Consider the following 16,486-nt stretch of genomic DNA (forward strand, 5'->3'; position numbering starts at 1 on the left):
CTTACTAGCTGTGTGACCCTGGGCAAGTCACTTAACCCCAATTGCCTCACCAAAAAAACAAACAAAAATCAAAACAAAACAAAAAACAAATTTATTAAGTATAATAAATATTCAAATAAAAAATAGACTAATAAATGAATATGAGGAAAATGTTTCATAAAAATTAAGATATGCTATATATTGAACAGAACTCAAATTTCAAAGTAGAGAAGTTAGGACATTAACAGTTTCATAAAGCTTTACAATTTTTCCTTCCTTTCAAATAAAACCATAGTACTTTTATAGAACATTACTAAAGAACATAAAGTTTATTTTGAGGGATATTTTAATACTTTTGCATATCTATCTATTAAACATGCACAAAGATACACACGGGTATAACATATATTGTATGTATATGTACTTCCAAAATATAATATATGTATAAATCAGTAAATTTCTATGTTTGTATATAATATATTCACATATATAATATAGGTATGCTTATGTATATATGCATATTCTGTTTTGTTTAAAGAAATAGCATGATATATAGGTTAGAGATTTTGTTGTTCCCTTGTTTTACAGTTGTATCTGATTCTTTTTTACCTCATTTGGGGTTTTCGTGGCAAAGATACTGGAATGGTTTACCATTTCCTTCTCCAGCTCATTATACAGATGGGGAAACTGAGATAAACAAGGTTGTGACTTGCCCAGAGACACAACGCTAGTAACTATTCAAGGATGGATTTGAACTCAGGTCTTCCTGACTCTGACCCTAGTACATTATCGACTGCATCACCAAGCTGTCCTATAGCCTAGAGAACTGTCTCTGAGATCGAGAAGTTCATATTTGTTGTGTGGAAGGTGCAAGTGACCATGGGAAAACTATCTTAACCTCAGTGCTCAGTCAATTCTTTAAGTCTATAAATTGCATAATAGGGTTTGTGTGTGTGTGTGTGTGTGTGTGTTTGGTTTTTTTGTTTGCTTTTTTCAGGGCAATTAGGGTTAAGTGACTTGCCCAGGGTCACACAGCTAGTAAGTGTCAAATGTCTGAGGCCAGATTTGAACTCAGGTACTCCTGAATCCAGGGCCGGTGCTTTATCCACTGTGCCACCTAGCCACCCCCGTATAATAGTTTTAAATCAGCAGTGATAATTTTCCTCTCCAGGAGTTCCACATATTAAGGAAATCACAGGTCCAGTTCATAAATTATTTGTTTACTACACAACTCAAATTAAAATATTCTATACATATTCTTTCTTAAGTATACCTCATTTAGTTGTAAAATTTTTAATACTCATCAACAACATTGCTATTTCTTTTCCTTCATTGAACTCTGTTGTTTTCTGCTGTTTGGCCAACAGAATATGAAATTGTTTCAGCTTATGAAGTACAACCCAATGGAGAATATATGACCCATGACATTATGCACCATCAAAGGAGAAAGAGGTCACCTTCTCGTCTAGGAATTGATTCTCTTCACCTTCGGCTCCATGGATTTGGACATGACTTTCACATGGATCTTAAAACTTCTGACAACCTAATAGCTCCTGGATTTATGGTACAAACATTAGGAAAGAAAGGCACTAAATCAGTACATACTTTCCCACCAGAGGAATTCTGCTTTTATCAAGGCTTCTTACGATCCCACCAGAACTCGTCAGTAGCACTTTCAACATGTAAAGGTTTGGTAAGTTCTAATCTTACCAGTTATATTCATGGCATGATTTAAAGCAAGATTCAGAGTAACTATGTGAGTGTATTTGAAACAGGTAGAAAACCAAAGTGTAACCTTGATTATAATACATGTCTTTATAAAAGTGAGGTGAAAGACACCAGAGAATACTTGTTTCATTAATGTTTGAAATATATTGAATAGCTTAAAATTTAATGTCCCATGTTTCTGGGCAGGAATGACATTAATTATCCATTTTTGTAATTTTAGTCTGGATTATTGGTGGGGAATGAAGTTGTCTTATGAAACAGGAACTGGTCTTGCCAATATCAAAGGTCAGATAAACATAGCCATGGTTCATTTTTTGCAAACTTTAGATAAAAGATTCCTTATTATAATCTGATATATAAAGTGATCCAGAGAAATGGCCATTAAAGCATTTAATGTGGTAGAAAAAAGTGTGGGGTTTAAAGTGAGAGGACCAGGGGTCAAATATCTGCTTTATTATTTAGTTCTTGTGTAACCTTTGTAGGTACTATTATTATCATACCCATTTTATAGATGAAGCAATTGAGGCAGACAGAGGTTAAGTGACTTGCCCAAGATCACCCATTTGGCAAGTATCTAAGGCTGGATTTGAACTCTGGTCCTTCTGATTCCAAGCCTGGCACACTACAAACTGTGCCACGTGACCTACTCATAATTTGATTACTCAGAAGGTTCCTTCTGTTCTAAATCTATACTTTATAGGTTTGTGATATTGAGCATTCCACATGCTGCCTGTTCCACTTCAAATCTGTATATAAGATCATATATGTAGAGCTAGCAGGGGACCTTGGAAGACTTTTAGTTTAACTTCTTCATTTTATAGACACAGGAATTAAGATGATGAGAGATTCAATGAATTGGCAAAAATTCATAGCATACCCAAGATGTGACCTAGGTCTTTTGATGTCAAATACAGTACTGCTGCTACCATCCAGTATTATGTCTATTTGTCTTATGAGTCTAATTTCTATGCCAGTAAGAAACATCCAGAACTCAAATAGAAAGTTTATATCAGTTATTAATTCAATTCAATTCAATTCCGCACATTTTTAAGCACCTATTTGGTTCACAGGATTGTACTGGGCTCTGTGTCATTGTTGGAATAATGTCTTTCCCATTTTGTTAATCTAAAAAGATAACATCAGCTCTATTTGGGGAGGTTACAAGAAGGTGAAAGAACACATTTTGTCAAAAGTAGAATTGATTCGAACCTCCTGGGTAGGGGGTTCAAACCAAACTTGAAACCTTGATAGTCTTTTACTTTTGGCAAAAATACAACTTCCTTTTTATAGGGAAAGAGCTTGATAGATGAGAAATTTCTTGGACTGGATGTCTAACCAAATGTTTCTGAAAATATCAATGAGCCAAGTGTGAATAATAAGAAACATAAGATAAAATATTACCTTTGAGTTCACTCAACTTTAAACATTAAAGGAGAAATGTATTGTCAAAACACTTTAGTGATTTTGCTGATCTTAAAACATTTGGCAAATAGTCTTTCAAACATTCTCTGCATCCTGAAAATGCTATAAGGCTATAAGCCTTAATCTATTTTCCCCATTTGGAAAGATTAAATTTAGGCAAATCACACATATAAAGACTTAGCAAGCATATATGCTTGCTGAAAATCCAACAATGTGTGACCATTAAGAGTTGATTGAAAAATATGCTGAGTATTAACAATCTATTGAATACTGAAGAGAATATGAAAAGATGAGATTTCTACCTTCTAGCAGATAGTTGGTATAGTGCATGGAATGCCCATCTTCAAGTTCAGAAGAGTTAAACTCAAAACTTGCCTCAGACACTCACTAGCTATGTGAATCTTCTTGATCCCTGAGTTGTATAATCTCTCCCATCTCTCCCAGACACAGTTTCTTCATCTGTTATATGGGAGAAATAATAGGACCTACCTCTTTCAGAGTTGTTGTAAAGACTATATCTATATATCTATCTATCTATATCTATATAGATATATATATGTGTGTGTGTCTATATACATACACACACATATGGACACTTGCAAACTTTAAATGCTGTATAAACATTGGCTATAACTACCATCATAATTGTCATCATCATTATTGTTATTGTCACCATTATTATTTACCAGTGTATGTAATCACACTGAAAATGCTCGACTTTGAAAAATACATATATTAGGAGACTGCTAGGGTAAGATGGTAGCTATTGGAAATGTTCGTTATGCATCAAGGCAATTTGGCAGATTTCTTCTCTGTAGTTCCAAGAAAAATAGGTGCTCCCTTAACTAACTGGGGCCCAAACCACAGAGAAAGTTGTAGGTCAGTGCATGAAAGAAAAGTGTCTCCTGTTTCTTTCAACAAAGGCTCCCTACTAGAAACAGAAGTCACATATGGGGCAAGGAGATCTGCCTTTCATTTCAGAACTCCTTAAGAGTGGATTAGCTTTTGGAGACCAGCAGAAGTTCTTCTCATTCAGGCATCAGGAGTATAAACTCATTAGGAACCACAGCTCTCCATGAGCCAAGGCTGCTCTGAACAACATCACCATGTTGTTAAACCCTTGGCCAGGTTGTCAGCCCTTACAAGTGAGGCCAGGATGGCAGAGTGCTTGGCTGTCTTACTCACTTTGATCTTGGTGGGAGTTAACAGTGACCGGCTAAAAGAGTAACTGTATGTCTACATGAAAGACAAGGAAGTGAAAAATAGAAGAGAAAAAACTCTCAGACAATAAACACTATGACTTCACATCATGACCTTTTGGGTTCCCTAGTCATTAATCTTACAAATATTTTACTTCCAGCTCCACTGGTATTTTGTCTGCTCAATGGTCAGCATAAACATGACATAATCTAGAGGGATGATCTTGAGGTTATGGGGCAATTGTCAAAAGATGTGAAGAACCAGAGAAGCTAAGATCTCCCCCTCTTATTCCTTAAAAAAGGGAGGATATAAGAAAAAATACCATACAAAATAATGAAGTACAAAATTTCAAAGCTAAAACCTGGCTTTATTGCAATTCTTGATTAATGATTAATTATAACATTCATATTTCTTATTCCCTGTAGCATGGATAAAGAAAAATTACTGCACTGATGCCCTAGACCATATTGACCTTTTCTTACCCTTATTAGATCAAGTTTTAGGCCATATTACACTAGGGTAAACCTCTGTATGCAAGTTTTTGTACAAATCAAAGAGAAACCAAAAAAACTAGCTAAGAGTGTTTTAAAAATCACCAATGCTCTGATTTACTGATGTTAGACAAAAGAGGTGTGTGTTAAATCATGTTTCTTAGGTCAACCCATATATGGCTTAGCAGAGACGAACATCTCATGGATGACTCATCAGATCATTGATATCAGGCAATAGACTTCAAAGGTCATTTAGTCCAATAATCTATGGAGTTTGGGGATCACATGCCCCCATCAGTCAAAAATAAAAAACAAAACCAAAAACAAACAAACAAAAACAAACCAACAACCCTACTCCCTAAATGTGTGTATTATTTACAAATTAGTACTATTAGGACAAATTAGTACTATTGTACTAATAATTATATAGAGAGAATATAATTTAAACTGTAAATATAAATCAAAAAATGAGATAATGATGAAATTCTATTCACTCATAGAATCAATCAGAAGCCATTGGGTTTTTTCAGTAGTAAAGTGAAAGGGTTAGACCTGCAATTTAGGAAAATTACATTTGCAGCTGCGTGTCAAATGGATTAGAGAGGGGTGGAGATGTGAGGGAAGAAAACAAGTCCTCTAGGCCAAAGCTTCTTAAACTGTGGATTGCAACCCTCTATGGGGTCATGTAACTGAATGTGGGGGTTGCAAAAATTTGGCAACAATAGGAGAATATGTATACCTATTTTATATTCCTATATTCCTGGGATCGCATGAAAACATTTCTCAGGTGAAAAGGAAGCTTAAGAAGCCCTGCTCTAGGCAAATGGAGATGAAAGCCTGAGCTAGGGTGGAAGCTGAGTAAAACAAAGGGGAATGTATGTAAGAGATATGTCAGAGGTAGAAACAATAAAATTTGCCAACAATTGACTATGTGGGGTAAGGGAGAATAACAGACAGATTATGACCTTGGGTTACTGGAAGGATGATTACTTTGACAGAAATAGGGAAGTTTGGAATAGGGATAGATTATGGAAGAGAAAACAAATGTAATGAGATCTGAGATATATAGATCATAGCCTATCCAAGACTACTTATACTGTAAGATTCATTCTATCTCACTCCAAGTAAAGAAGGCAATGGAGCTCTTAATAGTCATTTCCAATTTTTTTTTTTTTTTTTAGGCAGTCAGGGTTAAGTGACTTACCCAGATTCTCATGGCTAGTAAATTTCTGAGGCCAGATTGGAAGTCAGGTTCCCCTGACTCCAGGGCTGGTGCTCTATTCCCTGTGCCACCTAGCTACCCAATGATCACTTCCCTAGAACACAGAACCCAACCCTCTATGCACTTATGCAGGTCATGGGGAAGGGCATGGTGAGAGGAAGAAGTGATTTCCTGATGTTACTGTGTATTGGTTAGGTATAAGTAGATTGAAACACCTATGTCTGGGCATAGTGAGGGAATAGGAGGTAAGGGAGACAAGTTAGAACTTTCCCAGTGGAGGGACAGGATAGAATATTGGGAGAAAAGAGTAGGTGGGTTGTATTGGACATCGTCCCCATGATTGACTACTTCTCTATTTGTTAAAATTATTTTGTTCTTTTCAAACATGTTTCTCCACTGTTTGGTTGTTTGCATAGACTGTGAGGTCAAGCCAAGTCCCTTGCTTATGAAAATACTGGTCTAGTCCAATCCACTTATTTGCACACAGATAATAATGCCTACAAGGGTTTAATGAATTTCTAAAGTTATAATTAATAAGCAGAAATGGGGTTTGAACCCAGTTCCCCTGAGTCTAAATTCTTTACCTTTTGCAAAGTATCATACTGCTTGTACTTGGAGTAGAAAAGTTTCTATTTCTTTTTCACTTATATTCAATTAGTAATGGGAAATATTTAACTTTAAGTATAAATGCATAATTTATGAGAAATTTGTTTTAATAAAATTGTATTCAGCCAATATCAAATTATTAAAAGAGTTCAAAATTGGAAAAAAAAAAACTACAACATAGACCTGTTGATGATTTCTAATTATTTTCTTCTTCCTGGTTTTAGGAATTTTAAGGACTTATGTATATATGTGTGTATGTATACATATATGTATCTTTGTGTCTATGCATGTGTGTGCATATGTATGTGTATGTATACATATTATATGCATATATGCATGTAAAGATACGCGTCGGTATACATGTATACATGCACACACATATATGTGTATATTATGTATGATATATTTATATTATTGATGTCCTTTGTTTTTACATTTTCTAGATTTTATACTTTATCTCTACTATTCTTTCCCCCAAGAAAGCCATTCCTTATAACAAATATTTTTTTAAAGAAGAAGAAGAGAAAAAATAGCAACATTGATAAACATATTGAAAATATCTGAAAGCAAAGGCAGTGGACATCCACCACCACTGCAAAGGAATGGCCAGAGTGTTTTCTATCTCTTATTTCAGGCCAGATTTGTTCTTTATAATTTTCACTAGTCATTGTCAATTGTTTTGTGGTTGCTCTTTCCATTTACATTGTTGTAGTCATTGTAATATATTGTTTTTTCTGACTTTGATTACTTCATTTGAATCAGTTCATCTTTTATGGTTTTGTGTATTCACAGTGTCATCACTTCACACAACACAACATTCAATTTGTTTAACCATTCTATAATCAATAGGAATCTTCCTTGTTTTCAGTTCTCTCAGTATTTCAATTTATATTGAGTCTTTTGTTTTTTTGAGAGTTTCATGTCAACTTTGGGGTAACTGACTAGGAGTAAAATTTCTGGGCTAAAGGGTATGAACATTTTAGCCACTTTGCATAACTTCAAATTGTTTTCTAGAATTTTTATACTAATCACAGCTGAATCAATAATGTATTAGTGTGCCTATCTTTTTATAACTCCCCCAACATCAACTAATCACATTTTTTGCCATGTTTGTCCATTTGCTAGATGTGAGGTGAAACCTCAGATTCTTTTTGATTTGCATATTTCCCTTATTAATGATTTGGAGTAGTCCTTCATAGGGTTGTTAATACTTTGCAGTTCTTTTGATTTTTCTAGGGGTATATAATTTGATAGTTTGTTCAAATCCTTTTTAAACCAGGAATGAAGTTTTATTATGTTTTCCAAATGAAGGTTTATTCAATTTAAGTAAGGGAAGGATGAGAACCTTTGACAGCATCACCTTATTTTATCTTATATAGTAAATACTAATACAATAAAAGAGTAAACAAAGATTCCCTTTCTGGTTGTGACCAATTGTTGACTTGTGCAGTGATTCACTGTAATTGAGAATTCAATGAAGTGTATTTTTAGGAATAGAAGAGGCTTTAAAGCTGCCAGGGATCTTAGAAATCATCCAATTAAAATCCTTGACCTGATACATAAGGAAACAAAAGCCTGGATCACAAAGGCAGAAAATGAGAGAGGTAGAATTTGAACCCAGGTCTTCTAAACCACTGTTTACCCAATGATTAAATATAGAGTGGGAAAGAGAAGAGTCACAGTTGATGCCTAGGCTTTGTAATTACAAAACTGGATAAGCAGCTGTAGTGTGTTTTTTATTTATTTATTTATTTATTTATTTTTTTAGGGAGGCAATTGGGGTTAAGTGACTTGCCCAGGGTCACACAGCTAGTAAGTGTTAAGTGTCTGAGGCTGGATTTGAACTCAGGTCCTCCTGAATCCAGGGCCGGTGCTCTATCCACTGTGCCACCTAGCTGCCCCAGCTGTAGTTTTGAGAGAAGCAGGGAAATAACAATAGGAACAAAAATGGTGAGATGGGTTTTAGCTGGGTTCAGTCTGAGATGCCTAGGTGACAACCTCAGCAAACGAGAGTGATGAAACAAGAATTAGAAATGTGCAGACCATGTATATTTTCAGGGATCCTCAGTCTAGACTGGTTAGTTGGAAGTTGTAAATGTTGATGGATTCACCAAGGGAGACATTGTAGAGAGAGAAAAGAAAGCTGAGTAGAGTGCCTGGGGGCAAATAGTATGGTATATTTGAATGCTGTTTGTAGAGCTACAAAGACTTCAGCAAGTAAAGGTCATCTTAGCAATGAAATTCATATTTGAAGAGTAAAAATTTAGTGGAATATAACAAATATGCAGCTATGTGACATAGTGGATAAAGTGCAGGGCCTGGAGTCAGAAAGACTCATCTTCTTAAATTCACATCTGGCCTTAGACACCTAATAGCTTTGTGACCCTGGGCAAGTCACATAACCCTGTTTGCCTCCATTTCCTCATCTGTAAAATGAGCTGGAGAAGGAAATAGCAAACCACTCCATTATCTTTACTGAGTAATGGGGTCACAAAGAAAAGGACACAAATTAAGTCACTGAACAACAAATATGAGTAAATATAATAAAGTTCCATGAGAACAGGGACTATTTTCATTTTTGTTATTGTATCCTTAGGACCCACCACAGTGGATGGCATAAAACTTTTAATAAATTTTTGTTAAGTTGAATTGAATTGGGCATTGATAACAGCACAATTTAAAATGTAACTTAGTACATTTAAAGGATTTATCAGTTGAGTATGAGTACATCCTTCACTGATGTGGATCACACCAGCCGTTCATCTTAGTGAATGGTATTTATGAGCTGTTGTCACTAAAAATCATTACCTAGAAGCCAAAATTGTGAAGATGAGTCACTCTGAATTTGTGTAGGCTGGTCTTTAGCTGACATTTATTAAAAGCTGTATGTCAGCCACTGTATGCCACTGTGCTGGGCATTGAAGATACAATAACAAAAATGAAAACAGTCCTTGTTTCAAAGGAACTTTATTTTATTTGCTTCATCACCATATTCCTACTCAAAGCCTTGCAACTTGTTAAAAATTGTCATCTTCCAAGGGCTTCCACTCTGCTGGCTCCCTTCTCCTTTTTTTTAGTGAGGCAATTGGGGTTAAGTGACTTGCCCAGGGTCACACAGCTAATAAGTGTCAATTGTCCGAGGCTAGCTTTGAACTCAGGTCCTCCTGACTCCCGGGCTGCTGCTCCATCCACTGTGCCATGTAGCTGCCCCTCCCTTCTCTTCTTTGACGCTGCAGCCACACTGGTGTAGACCTTCATCACCTCATGCCTCATCCCTTTCTGAAATCTCCCTTTCTGAAATCTCTCCTCACACCTGTCCATCCTCCACTCAGCTTTCAAATTGATCTTCGTAAAGAATCAAACTGATGATTCCACCTGTCCCCCTGCAACCCTACTCAATAAATTCTTTTTGTTTGGTTGGTTTTTTTGTTTTTTTTGAGGGGCAATGGGGGTTAAGTGACTTGCCTAGGGTCACACAGCTAGTAAGTGTCAGGTGTCTGAGGCCGGATTTGAACCCAGGTACTCCTGAATCCAAGGCCGGTGCTTTATCCACTGTGTCATCTAGCCGCCCCTTCCTACTCAATAAATTCTAATGGTTCTCTATCACCCCCATGATCACATACAAAATCCTGTAGTTGGCAAAGTCCTTCATGGTCTGTCTCCCTGCTATCTTTACAGTTTTCTTAAAACTACTTTCTCCCCACATACTTTTCTTTCTTTTTCTTTTTTTTTGGAGGGGAGGTGGTATATGGGACAATGAGGGTTAAGTGACTTGCCCAGGGTCACACAGCTAGTAAGTGTCAAGTGTCTGAGGCCATATTTGAACTCAGGTCCTCCTGAATCCAGGGCTGGTGCTTTATCCACTGCACCACCTAGCTGCCCCCTCCCCACATACTTTTCAATTCACTGACACTGATATTCTTGCTGTTCCTCAAACAATGTGCCCCCTCTCCTCACCTTTCTCATCTCTACTGTCTGACTTCCCTGGCTTCCTTTAAGTACTAGATAAAATCTCACCTTCTAAAGGAAGCATTACTTCATTCCCCACCTACTTAAAATGAATGCCTTTCCTCTGTTTATTGCATATATTTTATCCTGTATATATCTTGTTTGCATTGGTTTGGGTTTGTTTTCTGCTTACTTTGGGTTTTTTTGCATGTTGTCCCCTCTATTAGACTTGGAGTTCCTTGAGAGCAGACACTGACTTTTATCTTTATTTGCATCTCCAGTGCTTAACACAGTACTTGACACGTAGGGGTTTAATTAAGGCTTGCTGACTGAGGCCTGAATGATAATCTTAAATAATAGGGAGAAATTCTGCATTGTTTTTATTCTTGTAACTCTTAATCTACATATTCAGAGTGTCCCAAAGGTCCTACTGCAGTTTGAAGCTTGAATAACAAAGTTCAAAATATTTTAAAAATTTTAAATATTATTATTTAATAGATTTTTAAGCTATTAAAACAAAACTGAACTAAAACATTGAGACATTCTGTATAGATCATTCTCTACCCTAGGCAACTGACCAGTTGATTAATGTTTGTTGAATGAAATTTAATTCTCTCGCATAACTTTTCTTATTAATTTTTCCCATTTAGTAAAAATCTGCTTTCTCTTCCTCCCATTCCAACTTCCTCACACCATCATTGTGAATTAAAGAAAAATAGAACCCCTGTTACAAATCTGTATAGTCAAGAAAAACAAATATCTACATTGGACACGTCAAAAATATGTTTCATTCTGCTCTCTCTGCACTTCATCTATCAAGAAATGGGGTAGATTAAAAAATGGGGTAAAGGATAAAACACCAGCCTTGGATTCAGGAGGACCTGACTTCAAATCTGGCCTCAGACACTTGACATTTACGAGCTGTGTAACTCTGGGTGAGTCACTTAACCCTCATTGCCCCGAAAACAAAACAAAACAAAACAAAAACACATTGTTCACTACACTATCAGAGTCCCTAATTTTTATAAAGTTGTCTGTCTTTACCGTATTGTAATTGCAAAATATTCTCCTGTTTCCGATGATTATACTCTACATCAGTTGATATGTCTTCTTATATTTGTCTCAAATTGTCACCATTTCCATTAGCCCAATAGTTCTATTATTTGTTCATTCATTCCCCAATTTATGGGGCTCCCTTTGTTTCCCATTCTTTTCCATCTCAAAAATATAAATATTTTATTAATCTTTAGTTTGTTTTGCTTAGTACTAATCCTTCCCTTACACTACTCTCTCTCTAATCCCCTTCTCCCACTGATTTCTCCATTGAGGGAAATGTAGTTCTGTATCTAATTATGTGTATGTGTGTGTGTGTGTGTGTGTGTGTGTATGTTTTCTTCCCCCTGAAGGAAGAGTAGCTCAGATGAGAGTAAGATTCAAGTGCCAACTACTCCTTCCTACTCCCTCATTTGAGTAGCCATATATTTGTATACCCTGAATATGTAAAATAATTTCCCCTAATAATTCTTTACCTTCCCCCCATGTATTTCTCTTCCACTCTCTTTCCAATCTTCTCTTAAGATCATCAAGACATAACTAAACCACTTACAGGTCTTGTCTTCCTGATATCGATAGAGTTCAGAGGGGACACATTTATCATATTCTCATGTTTGAATATAAGGAATTTGTCTTTGTTTAATCCCTTGTGATTGTTTTTATTTTTTTTATATTTTATGCTTCTCATAAATTCTGTGTTTGAAATTCAAAACTTCTATGCATCTCTGTTCTTTTCATTAGAAATGCCTGAAAGACCTCTATTTCATTAAAATCCTTTTTTTAGCCTGTAGGATTATATTGTTTTGCTGAATAAGCTGTTCTTGATTGTAAACCTATATCTTTTGTCTTCTGCAATATGGTACTCCAAGCTCTTTTATAGTGGTGGCTGCTAAATCATGTGATTCTGACTATGGCTCCTTGATACTTGTATTATTTCTTTGTGGATGCTTGTAGTATTGTTTCTCCTTTGACCTAGAAGTTTTGGATTATGGCCATAATGCTCTTAAGAATTTCATTTTAGGGTTTCTTTTAGGAGGTGACTTGTAGATCTTTTTTTTATTTCTACTTTGCCTAAAGTTGTAGGAGATTTGGGGGATTATTCTTTTATGAGTTCTCAAAATGTGATGTTTAGGATTTTTTTAAGATCATGCCCTTCAGGGAGTCCAATGCTTCTTAATTTTCTCCTCAATCTGTTTTCTAGGTCAGTTGGTTTCTGGTATGAGATACATTACATTTCTTCTACTTTTTTCAGACTTTTCAAGTTTGATTTAAATTTTTTTTATTGTCTCATGGAGTCATTGCCTGCTATTTGACCCATTCTAATTTTCAGGTAGTTTATTGCTTGGGAAGGCTTTGTAACTCTTCTACCAAGTTGCTAATTTCATTGTTTATTTATTCCATAACTCTAATTTATTTTAAAGTTTTGTCATCTACTGATGTCATTTAATTTATAAAATTATTTTGATTCTTTAAAAAAAAAACCCTCATTTTCCCTAGTATTTCTAGTGTTAAATCTATTTTCAAGATATGCTTTTCTTTGATGCCTTGCTTGTAAATATTTTGTAGTCATTTCCTTCTTCCTGGTGTATGTCTTCAGTATCCCTGTCACAATAATAGCTTTTTAAGGTGAAATTATTTTTTCCTTTTTGCTCATTCTTCCAGCCTACTTTCTGACTTCCAACCTGAAGTTAAGGCTAGGTATTTTACACTTCTGCTTAGTAGTTCTGTTTTGGTCCTGCAGCTGATCTCCTGGTATATGATTGTTGTTTTATTTCAGCATCTCAGGAATAGCTCAAGCTGGTAATTTGCAAACTTCTGGTGTTCTCAAAGTGGTCTAATACTAGATACAGTATGATTGCTGCCACTCCTGGTGTGAGGTGGAGTCTGAGCAATAGTAGCCTGCTACTGGAATCAGTCCCTGTCAGCCAGCTGAGAAGCTCTGCTGGTTCAGTTACAGAACTATAGGTTGAGATTCTGGCCCTAGTTATTCCTCTACAGCCAAAAGACTGGGCAAGAAGCTAAAACTGAGACCCCATTCTCTTCCTGGGGGTCTGAGCCACAATGTTGCTGCTTGCTTGTGAAATTGCTCCTCTCTCAGTATATCACTTAGAGGTTGTGGCACCTCTTTACCCTGAAACACCACTCCTGGGCATACATCCCCTCCTTAATATGCCCTGGATCACTCCCATGGAACTAGGTAATGGAAGATAAAACTGCCAGATTGTACCCATTCACATGCTGTTGCTACAGTATGGATCTGGCACCTCTTCTTACCCTGGACACAATTTCTCCCTGGGTCTTAGAGTGTTTCTGCAAAGCTACTCCTGAATAGACTTCATCCCTAGTCTGTAGATCTCTCTATCTCCCTATGTTGATCTTGGCTGGAAAAATGACCGAGTGACTCTTTAAAAAAAATTTCCCCATTGGGATTTAGTCAGCTGCTGTTAATAGATTTGTATTGGAGGAGTCTTGGCAGGGGCAGGATGGGGGGGTGGATCTTGCTTCTTGCTATTCCACCATCTTGGCTCCACCTCCTCTTCTCTAGCTTTGCTAAATCATGTAAAACACATTATCAACTGGTTGTTGACACAAAAACCACATAATAGCATCTTTTGTAACAGGTGATCTTGCTCAAAATAAAAAGAATGGTGGAAATTCATTATAAGTGAATACATTGATGTAAAACCACACTAGGAGTGGGGAAAATTAATATTGTCTAATACTATAGGACAGTATTGTATTATCTCCAAGTTTTTTTCTCTGGCTCATCATAGTATGCAGGTGACCCTGGGCTTTAGAAAGTTAGTCCATGAGAAAAAATTCTGGCAATACTTACCAAGTTGGAAAGATTATGGTTAAGGGCCAAGCCATAGAATATGTATTACCTGAGAACTATCCTTGCTAACTTCAGAGATACATATAATATGATCATAACATTCATAGGACTCAAGGATCATATATTTCATTAGAATAGTTTTTAAAGATCCTGTAGTTCAACTCTCTCATTTTACAAATGAGGAAACAGCGGTTCAGAGTAAATAACAATTGATCACTGAGGTTTCACAGCTAGGATCAATGAAAAATCAAACATTTATGAAGTGCTCACTATATGCCAGGCATCTTTCTGGGGATAAGCAGGTGAAAACAAAATAGTCCCTGACCCCAAGGAGTTTACATTCTTTAGGGAAAAACAATATGTACTACTACCTCAGCCACCACCTTCTTTAAAACTTCCATGGAGATCCTGAGCCCAAGATCCTTAAGAATAGCAATGAACCCCACACTACAGTCCAACTTCTATCCTTGGCCCTAAAGTTATCACTGAGAGGTGCAATCCCTGTAGACACTGATACATCTTTTGTGATCAAAACCAAAAGCAATTGCTAACCAAATATCACAAACTGCGGTTAATTCCAAGAGTCCAGGAAGTGGCAGCACCTCCCAGACCACCAGCATTACTTTCTTTTTTTATTATGAGAGTATTTTATTATTTTCCAGTTACATGTAGAGATAGTTTTCAATGCTTGTTTTCATAAGATTACTAGTTTCAATTTTTTTTCCTTCCTTCCCTCCCCAAGACAGCAAATAATCTGATACAGGTTATATATGTACAATAACATTGAACATTTCTGTATTAGTCATGTTATAAGAGAAGCAAAAAGAAATAACCTCGAAGAAGAAAAATGGCACCAAAAATAAAAGAAATACTATGGTTCAATCTGCAGCTATATTCCACAGTTCTTTTTTTCTGGATTTGGAGAGCCTTTTCCCTCATGAGTTCTTTGGAACTATCTTGTACCATTGTATTGCTGAGAAGAATCAAGTCTATCACAGTTGATCAACACATAATGTTGATTATACTGTGTACAATGTTCTCCTGGTTCTGCTCATCTCACTCAGCATCAATTCATGCAAGTCCTTCCAGGTTTTTCTGAACTCCTCCTGCTCATTGTTTCTTACAGCACAGTAGAATTCCATTGCATTCATATACCACAACTTGTTCAGCTGTTCACCAATTGATGGGCAGCTCCTCAATTCCCAATTCCATTCTACCACAAAAAGAGCAGCTGTGAATATTTTTGTACCTGTGGGTCCTTTTCCCTTACTTTCAAGCCTGGCCCTCTCAACTATCAACCTGGGAAGGAATCGGTGTGAAAATGTTAACTGACAATTATTGCTTTCTTCGGGTGCTACAATCTCAGCTAAAAAAGTCCTAGGAAGAAAAGTTCTCACCACCAAAGTTCTTGGCACTGTCAAATGGTTTGAATCAGAAAAAAAGTTATTCTACTGATGGAAATTACATGGTTGAAGAAATATTACCATCTTCTTTGCTATTACACTTTGGAGATCTTGGGAGCCTCCTATCTAACTTGCGGTTGAAATCTTGTATATGTGTTGTTTCTCCCAATAGAATGTGAACTCAAAACAGAGACTACCTTTTTTTTTCAAAGATAGCATTCCCAAAGCTTACCTAGTATGGTAAAGAGGAATTGTAGGCTTTATTGCTAGGTGGATTAACCACACTAATATCCAAGACCCCTGAAGCATTGAAATTTGTTATTTTTCCATCCCAAATATTTCTCCAATCCCTATTGTAATATGGCAATGACCCTGGGCTCTCAATGCTGTTCCAGTTGAGGACAAGCTCTACAGAACCTCCCAACCTGAAAAGGCCTAACATGGATTTTGCAATGGTTTAGTATGTGAGGAATTCCTAGCCAAGTAAAGAGAGACCTATTACCAGAACACTGGCCACCAAGTGGCTTTGTCCACAGCAACTCATTAAATCAATTTTTAAGGTTATAAATAGAAGGCTATAAATTGAATCAAGCTTGAT

At 36.3% G+C, this 16,486-nt stretch overlaps 1 protein-coding gene across 1 annotated transcript in view; it reads left to right on the forward strand.

Moving 5' to 3' along the window:
- Positions 1–16,486, forward strand: part of ADAMTS16 (ADAM metallopeptidase with thrombospondin type 1 motif 16) — a 240,267-nt gene that overhangs the window by 10,706 nt on the left and 213,075 nt on the right. The window contains exon 3 of the mRNA XM_043976059.1: positions 1,347–1,672. Coding sequence (XP_043831994.1) covers positions 1,347–1,672 — 326 coding nt within the window. The remainder of the gene's footprint in view (positions 1–1,346; positions 1,673–16,486) is intronic.

The sequence above is a fragment of the Dromiciops gliroides genome, chromosome 1, assembly GCF_019393635.1.
Source record: "Dromiciops gliroides isolate mDroGli1 chromosome 1, mDroGli1.pri, whole genome shotgun sequence".
Taxonomy (NCBI): Eukaryota; Metazoa; Chordata; class Mammalia; order Microbiotheria; family Microbiotheriidae; genus Dromiciops; species Dromiciops gliroides.